General features: G+C 49.4%; 1 protein-coding gene across 1 annotated transcript; it reads left to right on the top strand.

Annotated features, from left to right (window-relative positions):
* The first annotated feature begins 1509 nt into the window (after positions 1 to 1509).
* On the top strand, positions 1510 to 15441 carry LOC126577521 (fibrillin-2-like). Its single transcript, XM_050239201.1, has 15 exons — positions 1510 to 1827; positions 4440 to 4566; positions 6436 to 6622; positions 6683 to 6800; positions 6886 to 7868; positions 7943 to 8188; positions 8576 to 8985; positions 9047 to 9543; positions 9612 to 9791; positions 9874 to 10015; positions 11659 to 11735; positions 11816 to 12004; positions 12237 to 13087; positions 13229 to 14687; positions 14767 to 15441. Exons 1-15 carry the CDS (start codon positions 1691 to 1693, stop codon positions 15089 to 15091), a joined length of 5928 nt encoding a protein of 1975 aa, XP_050095158.1. The 5' UTR covers positions 1510 to 1690; the 3' UTR covers positions 15092 to 15441.
* Positions 15442 to 15768: the final 327 nt, after the last annotated feature.

The raw sequence follows: 15768 nt of genomic DNA, 5'->3' as shown, positions 1-15768 counted from the left end.
ACCACAAATCAAGCCACTAATTCCATTCTCTCTCTCTCTCTCTCCCCGTCTCACTACTAGGAAGCTGATGGAACGTGGAGCATCGCAACCGTGGCAGCAGGTCCTGCAGGAGGTGATCGGCGAGGGCCGGCTCGATGGGTCCGCGTTGCGTGAGTTTTTCCGGCCCCTGGAGGAATGGCTGCGGAATGAGAACCTGCGTAACAACGAGTACGTCGGTTGGATCTACGACGGTGATTACTGCAAGCACAGCATCGAGACGGCCAACCTGCAGGTGTACGGTGGGTTCTACAATGTTGCGGTCCAGCTGCAGCTCACCAGCTGGTTGGTGGTTTCGATTTCCTGCATGATCGGTGCCCTTGTACATCATCAGCTAAGCTTCGGTTGAGAGAAGGAGGACCTAGTTGTAAGCGAAAAAACAACAAACAGGGCAACGAAGTAGCAGCAGCTTTCGTTTGTAGAGTTAGTAGCGTAATAGAGGGTAATAAACAGTGCGTTGTCCATCGTGAAGAAGAGTATCCATCCGTGCTGCGACGTTCAATGTTGATGACTCGTCAAGTTCACGGATTGTTCGTTGCAGGAAAGCGGAACTTGAACTCGACAGCGCCGTGGGTACAGTCAACTCGGTGGCCTGTGAGTGCCAAGACAATTTGCTTCAATTGAAAATGACGCTGACGGTGGATGACGATTTAGGGGATCGTTTTGTTTCTGTTCTGTTGCTCCCCGGTAAGTGGTCCGATCAATGAATGGGCGGAAGGGAGCGCCTTTTGCGGAAGAAACCCGCGAGCAGTCGGATTGCGAATTGCGGGATGATCTCACATACTCCGTATCCGCCACTCGAGACGGTGATAAACGATGTTACGTCGAGATGCTCTCGAGGAAGTATGAGCTCTTGGTTTAATCTTAAACAGGGTGTGCCTTGGTTATTAAATTAGAACATCTTCCTTTCGCATGACTGCGTGGAGTGAATCTACATTCAAATTACGTTTTGGGATGGCATCCAGGAGGTCATTAAGCAGCAACACAACTAGGATCTCGAGGATCTATGTGGCAAACAGACCCTCTAAGGGAGAACATACACGCATACACTTGCTAGATATGGACTTCAAAAGGTCATCACAGGGTGCCCAGTTCGGTAAGCACGGAACCACTCTCGCGGCGCTGACAAGCGTCCATAATCGTACGCTGGATCAACGACACCCGCATCCACACGCACATGCACACGGCCAACGGCCAAGATCAAGTGCAGCTTCAGTTGGCCCGACGGGCCCTTGCTCGGCAATGCCCTTATGTGCCCAGCATTGGCGCTCAGACCAAATGCGTCGCCGTCCTGCCACCGAGATCGTTGAGCTAAATTGAATTTGATCTTGTTACGGCGCTTCCGAGCGTGCAAGATGATGATGCTGCTGCTGCTGCTGATCTTGATGAGATCGACGCCAAGGGGTTTGCCTTATCCTCGGCCCAAAAGGCACCCAGCTCTCATCAGTGTTCCGTTGACTTCTGACCGATACGAAGCGGTCCATCGGTCCGTTCGATAGTGTCCGTTCTACAGATCGTAGTACTTCCGTAGTCCTGGTGTTCCTCTGTTTATTTGTGAAGTGACCAGTGAAGAGATCTAAAAAACACTTCACGAGAAAGTGCCATTCATTCTGTGAGAGGTTAACTATGCGTCTATGTTTATGCTACAATCGCAATGAGGAATACCGTAACCAGTGATCAATCGCGGGTATTACAGTTTTGGGCAGAGCTCTTCTTGATACTCCAGTGTCTCATCACTCCTTCAATCGTACTGTCTCTGGAGGGTGATAATGTTTGCTATCGTTATGAAAGGTTGGTATCCGGAATCACACGATTCCCACGGAATCGGTCAGTTGCCCGTGTAGCAAAGGCCCAGAAGGTGTTAAGTTGAGTGCCGATAAGCCTCTACAAACCCAGAAAACGGACAGACAGACCTGCCGTTTCGCGTGCCAATAGCGGATCTATTAATTGGATAATGTCTTACATTGCCCACCCCTCCCGGGTTAGTTGGGCGCTGCCCCCCCTCGCGAGTGAGATATCTACGGAAACGGTAACAGCGTCGGTAATGATCGAGTCGCCTCAAGCGGTGCAGTCATTTCCCACCGGGCCTTCACTTGCTTATCCAACCAGCAGCAGCGGTGGCACTCTTTAACTGGACCTGGAGGCCACCGAGGATGACGGGCTTGCGGGCAGCGGCGTCCTTCACGTTGAAGAGGCGCGGGAAAACCTTTGCCCTGATGGTGACCTGGGCGATTATTGTTGTTTTATTTTTCTTTTCTTTTCTTTTCTTTTCTTTTCTTTTCTTTCGGCCGACCGATTGGTCTCGGTCTAAACTGGGTCTCCGAAAGGGGAGCCTTTCCAAATAGTTTGTTATGGGACAGCAACAATGATGATGATAATGGCACACCTCTTTAGCGATCACCTCTGCTTCCGCCTTCACGTTTTGCCTTCGGTACCATGGTGCGCGAGAAAGTTATACTTCTAGCCTAGCCAGCTGTTCGAAACATTGCATAAGAGTGGCCAAGTGGTTATTTAGAGAGTGCCAAGTGCGGATGAGTGAACGGAAAAAAATCATCGCGAAAACGGGAAAAACGGGAGACACACCGACGTGACCGTTTTTCATCCCTCTATGTTGACCATGTGCGTTAGCGTGTGTGTCCCGGGGTGTCATTTTTCCAATCACGGCTACGCAACCACCACCGACGACGACGAGAGGATGGTGGCGACCGATGATTGATGAGAAACTCGACTCGACTAGCCCTTGACTAACGAGCTCGCCTCTGGAGGTTGTCTGTAGTGCAATCACCTCAGAGAGACAGGGACAGGGAACGAAAAGAGAGACGAAAGAGGACACACTCCTATGCTATGGGTAATTGAGAGAAAATGGAGCGAACCCACGAACACCACTCCGCTTAAACGTTTCTAATCGATCTCGAGCTCGGATCGATCATGAGGACAGCACGCTGTCAACCACGGAGGCTTTACACGGCTTTTCGATTCGGTCGATGTGGGGACATCGTCCTTGAAGCCCTTGATGCTGCTGCTGCTTTTGATGACCGCGGCGAGGTGAGATGAAACGGTCCAGATCAACGGCACAAACGGCCGTGCACCTTCGTTTTTGCTTCTTGCGTAACGAAAGAGCGTGTCCAAGCGGTGCAAACGATTGAGCGATGAGAGGACCAACACACAGGGCCAATGCCGCAGCCATTGCCGGCTGCCCGGTAATTGAGGCGCATAAATCATTCGCTCAATTGCGCCAGTGCCAAACAGTTTCATATCGACAAAAAACGCGATCGAGAACGAGATCGGTTCTTCGGGACCATCATCGAAGCCGGGGGGGACCTTTTTGGGTAGCCTGCTTCGATGTACGTCAACATTGTTGCAGAACTTTTTATTTTTCAATATGAAAAGTAGCCCTTGAGTTGATCGCGTTTGGCAAGATTCGCAAATTGTGGATTGGTGCACCAATTCCATGCCAACCAGGTGTTATGTTTGAGCTTGACTTCGACTCCTAAAGTGTGTGCCGATTATGCATCACGATACCGCGCTACCTTCCAAGCACCCGCGTCCCAGAAAACCAAATAATCGGCGCGCTCTCAATCCTCAAAGATGCTGCCCGCTGCTGGCTCATTAGCCGCTCGGTGGCAATGGCCGTTAATCTTCGGCACACGACACACCACGGCATTTCCACGGCTTTCCATGGCTGGCGAGCAATTAAAAGCAGTGAGAGAGAGAGAGAGAGAGAGAGAGAGAGAGAGAGAGAAATGCAAATCCAAGGCAACCCGGGATTGTGGCTCTGTGGCGTCCTGCACGGTGGCTGCGTATGTGAAGCATAAATGTGAACATCGTGAGTGATGCAATGCATGGCGGTGCGGTTTGTGCCAAGCACGAGCTCAGGTTACTCTCTCAGCACTGATGCTGCTGCTGCCGCTGCTGCTCCGATGCACTTGCACCACTCCGCGGTTGGGAACGATGATGCTGCCGTCCGACATCGAGCATCGCCCGCCATTTTCGATCGTGCGCGGCTCCAGGTGGTGGTGCACCAACGATGCTGAAGTCCCTAAATTGACTGCAAAAACGACTGCTCCATTCATTGCTTAACTAAGCTGAGGGGTGCTTTCTTTGCTGCGCTGATCATGATCCCAGAGCGGTCAAACATTGTAAATGGAAGCCAGTTCCCTTCCGTGGCCGCATTGCTGGTTGATTGCCACCTGCCAGGAGCGATTTATTAAATTGACACATGATTAATGATTTGTGGCGTGGCAGAAGAGAATGAAACCAACGGCGGAAGGTGAACGGTGGTTCGTTGGGTGGTTGGTTGATCGAGCAGATTGGCTGAGGAGTGTTCTTGTTGATCATTGCTGACAGCAGCCGCCGTCGATGCTACTGCTGCTGCTGCTGATTCCTTCTTGGCATCTTTTCAGCTATACTGAAATGGAGACTATCCCGCGGAATCAAACGGTACAGGTCCTCACGAGGCAGTGGTGTCTGGAAATACCTCCACGCTGCACCTCCTACCGTACGGAGATTAAGGAAGTGTTTGTAAAGCAGGTAAGTGAGTGTTCCTCCGAAAATAAAATGAAAAATTTAATTAATACAACTATTTGCATACCATTTGAAAGGCCCACCCAGCATGCTTGGTTGCTAAAATCCAAAAGAAAAAAAAGCAAAACGGAAATCCGACTGGACGGTCCACTGTTTCGCCATTATATCCTCCATTCACACATTCAGCACCCGAAACATCGCACCCCGAAAACGGGTGTGCGTGCACAACAGATCGTAAACATCAATTACTGCCACTTTGATGATGGTGATGATCGTCAGCAACACCACTTTCGGTATACCGCTTTCGTCCCTCGCTTCTTCCATTCCATTCCATCGTCCGACACACCGACGTCCATCGGTGACTTCCGCTCCAAAGCGGTAGATGAAGATGTTTTGCTTCTTTATCGTGTCGCCGCTCGCGCTTCCGAACAATTCTTCATTCCCAGTCCAAAAAAAAAATAAAGACAACGAAGACAAACCAGATAAAACAAACAAAGACACAATTCACCCTTCTTACTCGGCTACTGGCTGCCGCTGAAGTGGTGCGTGATGAGCATCCGACAAGTGTCTCAGAAGACAACACAGCACAGCGGTATCTAGAAGAGAACAGATAGGCGCGTTCGTTGCCGGATTGGACTTGGGGGGGGACGGGAATTATGGGAGAATCTTCTCCCAACTACTTAGTATTCGGATCGGATGGACGTGTGACGGCGATATCACTCCCCCCCGGGCTACGTCCGCCTTTTGTTCTTCGCTGCACTTTGCGTTCTCGCGGCAAGGAAGGATTGAATCTTTGATTAAGTCAAGATCCTCCGCCGCAGGCCGCGTTTTGTGCGTTTTGTTTTGCTTTCGGATTTTAATGCCACTTCAGGGTCAAATGGATGATAGTGTGCCGGTGCCGCCATGCTAGAAATGAAGCATTAATATGCCGAAATAGCAACGCCCTGGAAGAAGGAGCAGTGAAGCGGAAACATCGGCATTACCAACGCCGATAAATTTTGAATGCTTCCACCACGTGAAGGGATGATCACTAAATTCAGGAAATATGAATTTATGTTGGGAAGTGGCGGACTGAAATTGGCTAGAGTGTTTAATTGCTTTCGATGCACTGTTTCGCTGCTGAACAGTGTAGCTTCTCGTATTATTTTACATTTTTTCGCATATCAATGGAATTTTTAAATAACATATTAACTTTAGTCCATCAAATGATTGTTTTTCTTCTTAAAATATAATATATTCTAGAAATATGTATTCATACACCATTAGCTCATATCACGTAAAAGAACTCTCAATCCTTAGCAATATGGTGCCCGAAAATGGACCGGGCCAAACGTCTTCTACATAATGCTCGCACGGAAAGATGATCGTCTACCATTGATATGCATGTTGAACGATGTTTCATTGCGTCACACCATGTACGGGTGTGTCGGGTGCTTTGCTTCCGCTCATCATAAACCAAAACCTCAAACGCCGATGGTTCTGAATTCCTAATGAACTCTTTGATCAACGTTAGTGTTCAGTGTTGGTGGTGTAGAGGGTGTGTTAACGCGTTGTTTGAAATGCAATCGACAGCGTAGCATTAGTCCAAACCTTGTTTGCAAAATCGGCAGGACTGTAACGAGGGAAAGGGCGTTGGGGGAGGATGATGGGGTTCAATTTGATGCCGACACGCCACATTCGTCATCATTTGGGCCATTAAATGTCACATGCATGGACGCCATCGGTAGGTGTGGCGGTGAATTGTAAAACAGGTTCGAGAGCGCCACCGTCGCGTATTGGTGGTTCCTTTAACGAAGTACATGCACTTCCGGCCATATCTGCATTAAATTTCTTTCTCTTTCTCTGTGTCTTTCTCTCGCACAAAAATGCACATAGAACGTTACCAAAACTAGGCGCGTGGAGTTTTGCTGCGAAGGCTACCAGGAGCAGCGGAGCGGAAGAGGCGACGAAGCCACCAGCGAATGTCATCCGATCTGCCGTGGAGGATGTATCCATGGGGCCTGTGTTGCGCCAAGTGTTTGTAGCTGTGAGGCCGGGTTCAGCGGTAAACATTGTTTGCAGAGTAAGTGCATCATTCCGTTAGCATTGGGTCCTTTTTTAACATTGGATTCTTTGGTGACAGGATGCAAGAATGGTACTTGGGGCGTTAACTGCAAGAACCGATGCCACTGCCAGAACCATTCGCTGTGCGACACGAAAACGGGTCACTGTCGTTGTGTGGACGGTTGGATGGGCAAACAGTTGAGTATTATCTTCACCTGGATGTGTATCTCAGTTCGAGTTTCTTTGGTCGGAATCTAATGGATTTTTATCCATCAATTCAAGCTGTGAAACACCGTGTCCTGAGGGGTTCTATGGTACGATGTGTGGGGCCAGATGCGACTGCAAGACCAGACACTGTCATCCGCAGACCGGCGCCTGTCTACCCGATGACGAGATCGTGATGTTCGACAACATCACTCGGACGGTGGAAAGCAGCTACTCGTCCGAGAGCACCGAGCGGATCTCGGCCGAACAGTGGATTAAGGTCGAGAATGACACCACAACAACCGTTCCGTCTACCAGCAGTGTTGCTACCGAGGAGCCTACAACGAGTAGTAGCAACTCATCTTCGACGACCACGACGACGACGACGACAACGTTGGCGGATGGATCGAGTCCTGAGCCCAGCAGCGCCGCAACGTACGCGGAATCCTATCACGAGTATCTCCCAAACAACACCGAGATGAGCATGGTGCTGACAAAGGGCCACTCGCGGTACGCCAGCAACGACAGCGTGTACGAACTCGTCACCACGACGTCACGCGTCGAGATCACTTTTATCGATACGGCTGTCCAAAAGGTCGAAGATCACGCGCCGCTCGGTAACGCTTCGGCAGCAGAGGAGCAAGATCGGAAGGGGGAGGGTGCTGATACGGATGACACCGCAAATGTCACCGACACCCAGCTCGTCTATCTCGAGTCATCGAACCAGCCCGTTCTGGTGGGCATACAGACCACCGACCAAGAAACGGACCGTAACCGACGTCAAGATGAGTCGCGTGACCGTCAAGCATTCGTGACGATCTCCTGTTTGCTCATCACGCTCGCATTACTCTGCTCGGTCGTCGCATACCTTAAACGATTGGATCGGAAAACGCTCGTCAAACCGAGCGGGGCCGTACCACCGCCACCGATCGTCAAGATCGTGGACGGGAGTGTACAGACCGGTATCGATCCGAATCGATCCTCGGAACCGCTCCCCGATCTGCCACACGTTACGTACACGCGAGTCAAGCCCAAGCAGGAACGGAACCTTGGTGACCTTGGTGAGTGTTGCATTGACGACAACGATGGACTTCTAACCCCAAGCCACTCTCTCTCTCTCTCTCTTCCCACGTAGAACATTACGATGTGCCGGCCAACAACAGCTTCATCCATCGAGCCAAATCATCACCGTACAACTACAACTTCTCCGGCAACAGCGTCAAACCACCGCCTCGGAAGTACAGTCTCGAGCATATCTACGACGAAATACAATACCCTCCGGTGGCAGAACTCGCAGCCAGCACGACGGCACTGGCTGATAAGGACACGCAGCTGGCCACGGATGCAACGAGCGATGCTGGGTACTGCAAACCGATGGTCAGTGGGACATAGTGTGTGTCGAGTGAGAACTTAGGCTTTAAGATACCGATTTTTGTAGCAATAAATGGGGATTCCCCGAACGGCCGACGAGAATGACAATGAATATTCATCAGAAGAAACGCGTAATCATCGTTATTAATATTTACTTTGCCATTCTGCTACTGGCATACCGATTCGTAGACGTGTTTGTGCGATCATTCGGTAGCCTCCGTTGAGATATAATCTCCAGACCGCACGCTATTCAGTCGAGAACTCGAGAAATGTCGCCCACGATCACCGCCCTGTATTGCCGTCATCGTTTTGACCTCGAATGCACACACATCCAGTGTTCGCGCCGCTTCAAAGCCTCGATAAACCCGGACCGGGACACGGACTCGGACCGTGGTTTAATCCACCAGGAACCTCCGGAGTGGTAAGTTCAGGAGCAGCAACATCTCGCGTGCGAACGGAATCGAAATGGAAGGCTTCAAGTGGTGCCTGCTGGTATCGTTGGCACTGTCGGGCCAGTTTGGGCTCACACCCGCCCAGGATGGTGTTAAAACGTGGCGCAAAGGTGGCGGAGGTGTTAAGGGAGGTTTCCCTAATGGTACGATGTTGGTCGAGATGCAGACTCTTGGTAACGCACAGAACCAATCGTCGTCGATGAGTCTGCACCGTTCGAACGACTCGCTCAGTGCGCTGGATCGATTTATGAACAAAACAAAGAGCCAAATTCCGACCGGAGTTTGCTTCGAGGAAGTACCGACCGTCTCCCTGCTGCAGGGCTCCGCTCGTGGTGATGTTCCGGTGGGCAATGGGGTAAGTCTAGTGGGTTCTGTTCTTTCCGGGAGTCTAATCGTGCGTGCACCTTCCATTCCAGTCCAATCCATCGCTGAGTCGCGTACAGGTTTGCTGTGCCGGGTACGAGCGGAACGTCCACAATTTCCGCAAGTGCGAACCGGTCTGCACGGAACCGTGCCAGAATGGACTCTGTGTCGCACCGAACACTTGCGAGTGTTATCCGGATTTTGTGCGAAATGCACGTGGTCGGTGCGTTCCGACTTGTCCGATCGGTTGCGAGCATGGAGATTGTCTCGGTGGATCGAACGTTTGCATCTGTCACGAGGGCTACGAACTGGATGAGGACAAAGGGAAGCTGTGCGTGCCCAAGTGTACCGGAGGTTGTGGAACGGCCGGACGCTGCGTCGATGTGGAACGGTGCGAGTGTGCCGAGGGCTACGGGTTCCATCCGGAGCACAAGTGCGCTCCGGTGTGCGAGGGTGGCTGCCAGGGTGGTAAATGTGTCGCACCCAACGTCTGTCAATGCGGTGCCGGTTACGAGAAGGTTGATTCCATCTGTGAACCCATCTGCTCGAGGTAAGTACGAGCCGTGAGCCGTCAATTGAATGATTTAATCCTTTGAATGTGTCCCCTCTGTCCTTTAGTGGTTGCTTTCATGGTACTTGCACCGCTCCGGAAACCTGCACCTGCAAACCAGGCTACAAACTGATCGGAGATCAGTGCACCGCTAGCTGTGATCAACCTTGCCTGAACGGCGAATGTACTGGACCGAACGTTTGCAGTTGCAACCGAGGCTACGAGCTTGATGCCGTAAATCCTTTCCAGTGAGTATACGTTAGCGGTGGACTGTGACGCAGTAAGCAGGGGTCCGTTCCTATGGCGCCATTTCTTTGTTTCCTTTCGTAGCTGCATTCCCCACTGTCCGAACGGATGCCCGAATGGGGTGTGCTCGGGACCTAACATGTGTCTCTGCAATGCCGGCTTCGTGAAGGATCGCTCGCTGAAAGGAAGTCAAGCTTGTGTGCGGCGCACCGATGCCGTCAAGTCGTAGATCCCTTCGAGCGGCGCGAAACAAACAAGACGGACGCATGGATGATAGCGAGTTTGCACTGCTAGCAGCAACATTTGCAACAACACTTTATCGGACACGAATTGTGTGCTGCCAGCACTTTTGATAAGCGCGGTTATCGCGGTTGCAACGGTCGGTGGTCACAGTATGCATCTTTTGCTTTCGTTGCTTTATTGCGCAAAATAAATATCACATTCGGTCCAGTTGACCAACTATATATATAAGCTAGGAACGAATAACTTCTACATATATTTCTAAAAGAGTTACCAGCAGTATGTTGAAAGAATCTGATATTTTATGTTGCCTCTTTCTAGTTGATTAATTCTTTTTAGTTTCATTTTGATTTTCGGTATGCTTTTAATCCATACCTTAGCACTCTAGTGCTTGGATTTGCTATTGGATTCGAAGGAATGTGGTTCTTATGTAATTGAAGAGGTGATTCACTTACTCACCCAGAACGCGACCGCTAGCGCAAAACGATTCAACATCGCTTCAAACTTTCAATCCGGCTTATCAGTTAGCTTCATGCCACAGCAAGACATAGTATTTGTTTGTTTTGCAACGGATTTTGCGGTGAACTGATGAGTAACTTGTTTGAATAAACATTTCAATAAAAAAAATAATCCTTTCCCTGCGCCACGCTGCGAGGTTTCCTTATAGCTACAGAGCTCGCAGTCAGACGCTAAGAAGTCTTATCAGACACATGAGATGCGAAATGCCCCGACCCACTATCACCAGAGCCATAAATATAGAGAGAGTACAGCATATGGTACTGGAACACCATGCTGTAACCCATAAATAACTTCAAAATATATCCGAATGCAGCACTCGGCGCACAATAGCCGTTCGTCAACCGTCTGGCGACTTTCAAGTGGCCGCTTTATGCCGCTCGTTTGTCATCCGTCGTACACCCAAAACCGATGAATGCAGCCATTAGAAGGATCCATTAGCTTCACTAGCATGCCGCACCAGAACCACATTGCCACCTTCACTCAGTCTCTGGGGAGTAAGATCAGTTCGAAAGCTTCCAAGCATGGTAATGGCGCTATCCGCCATCGGTTGTGGGTGACCGAGGCGAAACCAGATGGACGAGTGGCGGACGCGGTCATTGTGCGTGCGATGCATTTCAATTGCAAGCAACCCGTCGGTCTCTGTTCTGCGTCACTCCAAGAGGTCTAACCGTTGGTGTGCGAGGAGTAGCGATCTGTTCTGTTCCTTCCGGTGTGTGTTCTCGCACGCACCAGCCTTACGAGGGAGCATGTGTGTGTCGGGCATGTCCAATCGGGAAGCATAAGACAATCGCGGGAAACGACAGAGGATTCATTCTTGATAAGTTACTTCAACCCAGCGACAGAAGGGTGCTTCGGTCATTTGATGTGGCGATCGTGGTGCCATTCCTCACACTCTCTTCAACGGCAACAGATCAGTTCGATCGTTCCCGAGGAAGCAGTTAAAACAGTGACAACTGATCCGCATGTGATATCAAGCGTTTGAGCATCACATGGGCGGATTCCTCTCAGTTTGAGGACAACTGTCAAAGCATAAAGAACGTGCACCTCCGGTGACTCCGTTTGAACTTTGCGTGAGCCAACCAGTGAGTTACGATCATGTTCTACTTGAAGATCATCTTTGCGGGCGTCCTGTTGATGGTGGTCCTGCTGTCCAGTGGGATTGATGGCGCTTGTTCTACTACTAAGGCGTAAGTTCGGCCGTTTGCTGCTAGCATCTCTTAGTTCTATCTTTAATTTTTCCTCGTATCCTTTTGCTTCCGATTATTAGAGAAATAGGGTACCAGATGAAAGGTAATAAAAAGGTTGCGACAATTAAGGTACCATGCTGCACCGGATATAAACGCTTGAAAAACAGACAATGCGAACCAATCTGTTCTCAACCGTGTGAGAACAGCAAGTGCACGGCACCAGGCGTCTGTACTTGCAACGAAGGATATAGGAAGCTAAATAATAATAGGTAAGATCATGAAGCCCCATTACGGTCGATTTGTTAATGGACTCTGCAATGTACTTTGAACCATTCAACCTCAGGCAGCAAGCCAGATTCAGAATTTCATACTCAGACAGCAAGTCATAAATGAATTCTTCCACACTAGCAGCTACCAAGAAGCTCGACGATCATAATGCCATTTCTTATCTTCTTTTACTGCTACTTCCTGTATCATCAACCCTTCCGCTGTCTTTCTCAGATGCATTCCACACTGTGACGAGTGCGATAATGGTGTCTGTATAAAGCCAGGCTACTGTCAGTGTTCGACCGGTTACGTTAAGAGTGATAACGGCACGTGTGTGGCGGAGTGTAACAACTGTTCCAATGGGTTCTGCCAGTTTCCGAACGAATGTGAATGTTATGCCGGTTACCAGCTCGTCAGAGATGGCGATACAGGACACGAGTGTAAGCCAGTGTGTGAGGGAGGATGTTCCAATGGCCGATGCGTCGCTCCAGATAAATGCGTTTGTAACGAGGGCTTCAGCATGGCCACGACCGGAGAGTGTGTCCCTGTTCCACGATGTTCAGATGGATATGAGGAGTTTAAGGAAGATGATGAAGCCACCGTTCAGTGTCGGCCAATCTGTAGTGAACCTTGCCAGCAGGGACACTGTGTAGCTCCAGAGCAGTGCGAATGCTATCAGGGATATTCGAATGTTAACTCGAGCTCACCGCACCAGTGCCTTCCGGTGTGCAATGGAGGATGTATCAATGGTGATTGCGTTGCACCGGGCCAGTGCATTTGTCGGCCACAGTATGGCAAGATTGGGGACGAGTGTGTTCCGTTGTGCGAAAAGTGTTCGCTTGGCCATTGCGTGAGGCCGAATGAATGCGTTTGTGATCGTGGTTACCGGTTGACGAATGGTGATTGTGAACCGATCTGCGAGATGGAATGCATCAACGCGATCTGCACCGGACCGAACTCCTGCACGTGTTTACCGGGCTACAATTATACTGACATCAACGCGTTGTTTGATTGTTTGCCAGTTTGCGACGAGGAGTGCATCAACGGGCGCTGCGTTGCTCCACAAACGTGCGAATGTGACGAAGGTGAGTAAGAGGATATGCGCATATGATTTGGCTTTCAAAGACAAATAACATTTAGGATCATGTTCTTTAAACACTAAGCTTCTCTGCCATGGAACTTATAAGAAATGCTCTCATTGTTTCTATTCCGACCATTCCTTCTAGGTTACGTACGAGATGATGAGAACATGTGCGTTCATCCAGTGGAACTTTGCCGCCAGAAGTGTGCCAATGGTCAATGCCGTGGTGCGGAGTGTTACTGCAACGCAGGATATGTGAAAAGCGCATCCGATGGACACTGCGAGCGAACCTGTCCCAATGGCTGCACAAACGGTGACTGTCGTGGAGGCGCATGCTTCTGCTACGAAGGATATCAGTTGCATCAGGACAACGAATCAATCTGTGAGCCGGTGTGTGGAGAAGATTACGACTATAGCAGTACGGGTTGCATAAATGGACGCTGTATTCGACCAAACGTTTGCCAGTGTGACGATGGATACGAGTTCGTCGACGTCAACCAAACACGCTGCGAATCGAGTGAAGAACTGGCACGACAGAGAGCAGCTCAGGAGCGAGCCGCTCTTTGTCAAAAGAACTGTCGCAATGGCAAATGTCGTGCGGGTGAGTGTTGGTGTGACGAAGGATATGCTCGACCGGAAGGAGATGGATTCATCTGCAAGCCGGTGTGCGATGAGCCCTGTCGCAACGGAACCTGCGTGTTGCCGAACCGATGCGAGTGCAATGCTGGGTTTGTGTTCGTGAATGATAGCAACAGTGTGTGCCGATCGGAGGAAGATCTACGAAGGGAAGCCAACGAACTCTGTACTGCGCTGTGTCGGAATGGTGATTGCTACGGTGGGGAGCGATGCATCTGCATGATAGGATACCGTGCACCGGAAGATGAACCCTACAACTGTCAACCGGTGTGTGGACGATCGTGTGAAAATGGATACTGCATTGGGAACGATCGGTGTCGGTGTCACGATGGTTTCGGGATGAATGCAGAAGATGATCATCTCTGTAATCCGATCTGTACACCCGATTGCGTCAATGGAACTTGCATAGCACCAGATCAGTGTCAATGCAATCCAGGATACATTCGTGACGAGAATCAGACAAATGTCTGCACGAAGCAGGAAACACCCGAGGAACGGATGGCACGCGAACGACAGACCAAGTGTGAGCGTGATTGTCGTAATGGCCAGTGCGAGCAGGGAGAGTGTCGGTGTGATGAAGGCTTCCGTCATTCACCGGGGAATGTGCTACAGTGTGAACCATTCTGTGAACAGGACTGCAAGAACGGTCGATGCATCGGCAATAACCGTTGTGAGTGTTTCGAACAGTATAAGTTAGCGGAATCGTTTGTTTGTGCTCCAATCTGCGAGGCGGACTGTTTGAATGGCGTATGCAGTGCTCCAAACCGATGCCAATGCGAAGAAGGATACCGCAAGTCAAACGAATCCGACAACGAATGCAGACCCGTTTGTGGTGATACAGACTGCACGAATGGTGTTTGTGTGGCGCCGAACGAGTGCAGCTGTTTAGATGGATACTATCCAGACGAGGACAATCCGTTCCACTGTCTTCTTGATGCGAAAGCCATTCTGCTACCACGTGAAGGAAGGTAAGGTTGTCCCAAGCCATGTGTTGAACATTTATTACTTTTAACAGGACACTAAATACTCTTATTCTCTCCGGTGCAGTGAACGTGACTACTATAAGATGTCATACATGCACTACTTCATTCCGGTGGTCGCCAGCGTGGCACTTATCCTGACGATTCTCATCATCAAGACGATAGTGCGGAACCGACAGAAGAACTACCATGTGGGCAAGTTGGGTAATGTACGGCAACGATCACGCCGCAACACCGCAACCCGTACCAGCAACACCGCTCACTATAACGATTACAATCTGGTCGTTCTCTTCCCCACAGAGAGCAAGGAAAACTGCGTCTACTTTATGCCGAATCCGGACTCTAAAACTGATGAGCTTACGAAATTGAACCTTCCCATAGAAACAATTTGACTCTCTTGACGACTTTTGCATTTTGGAATCTCTTCAAATCTTTTGAACACGCAAAAATAAATGACTTGCCCTCTATTCCCCACTAACAATTGGAAATTACTGATGTTTACTTAACAATTGGAAATCCTAGTGGTATGTAGGAGTTTTTGAGGCTGGATAGGCTCTGTCCATTCGTTCAGAAAGGAGAGTTTCCCACCTATGAGTAGTAAATTTCAGCAAAACCTCGGTTATAATTGGAGCAATCCTAGCAAAATTTTCCATGTGATACTTTCAAGTTTCGAAAAAGGTTTTACCAAAGGGAATGTTTGCCGACTTGTCTCATTAAGGTAGCCTGTCTTCAATATTTGGAACGTTGGAAATTTTGTTTGCTGTGCGTGGACTTGTGGCAGATTATTTTACCGTAAAATCATATTTGAAATATTGGAGGAAGAACAGTTTTTTTTAAATGACTCACAAAAGCAAAAGCATGGATCAGATTTCAGGTGAATTTTTCATGGAAACTACATAATTTTTTTATACATTAAAAGGATTCGATAAACGTAAAAAAGGTGTGATGGGAGTCTAATGCGTATAAGTTTTTACTAAGTAGTGTTTGTAAATTTAGTTGTGTTGGTCAGAAGCCACGAATTGAAAGGGTAACTTATTAACAACAGCAACTGGAAATTCAGATGTATTTC

Source organism: Anopheles aquasalis, chromosome 2 (genome assembly GCF_943734665.1).
Source record: "Anopheles aquasalis chromosome 2, idAnoAquaMG_Q_19, whole genome shotgun sequence".
Taxonomy (NCBI): Eukaryota; Metazoa; Arthropoda; class Insecta; order Diptera; family Culicidae; genus Anopheles; species Anopheles aquasalis.
This window is presented reverse-complemented; position numbering and strand designations above follow the sequence as displayed.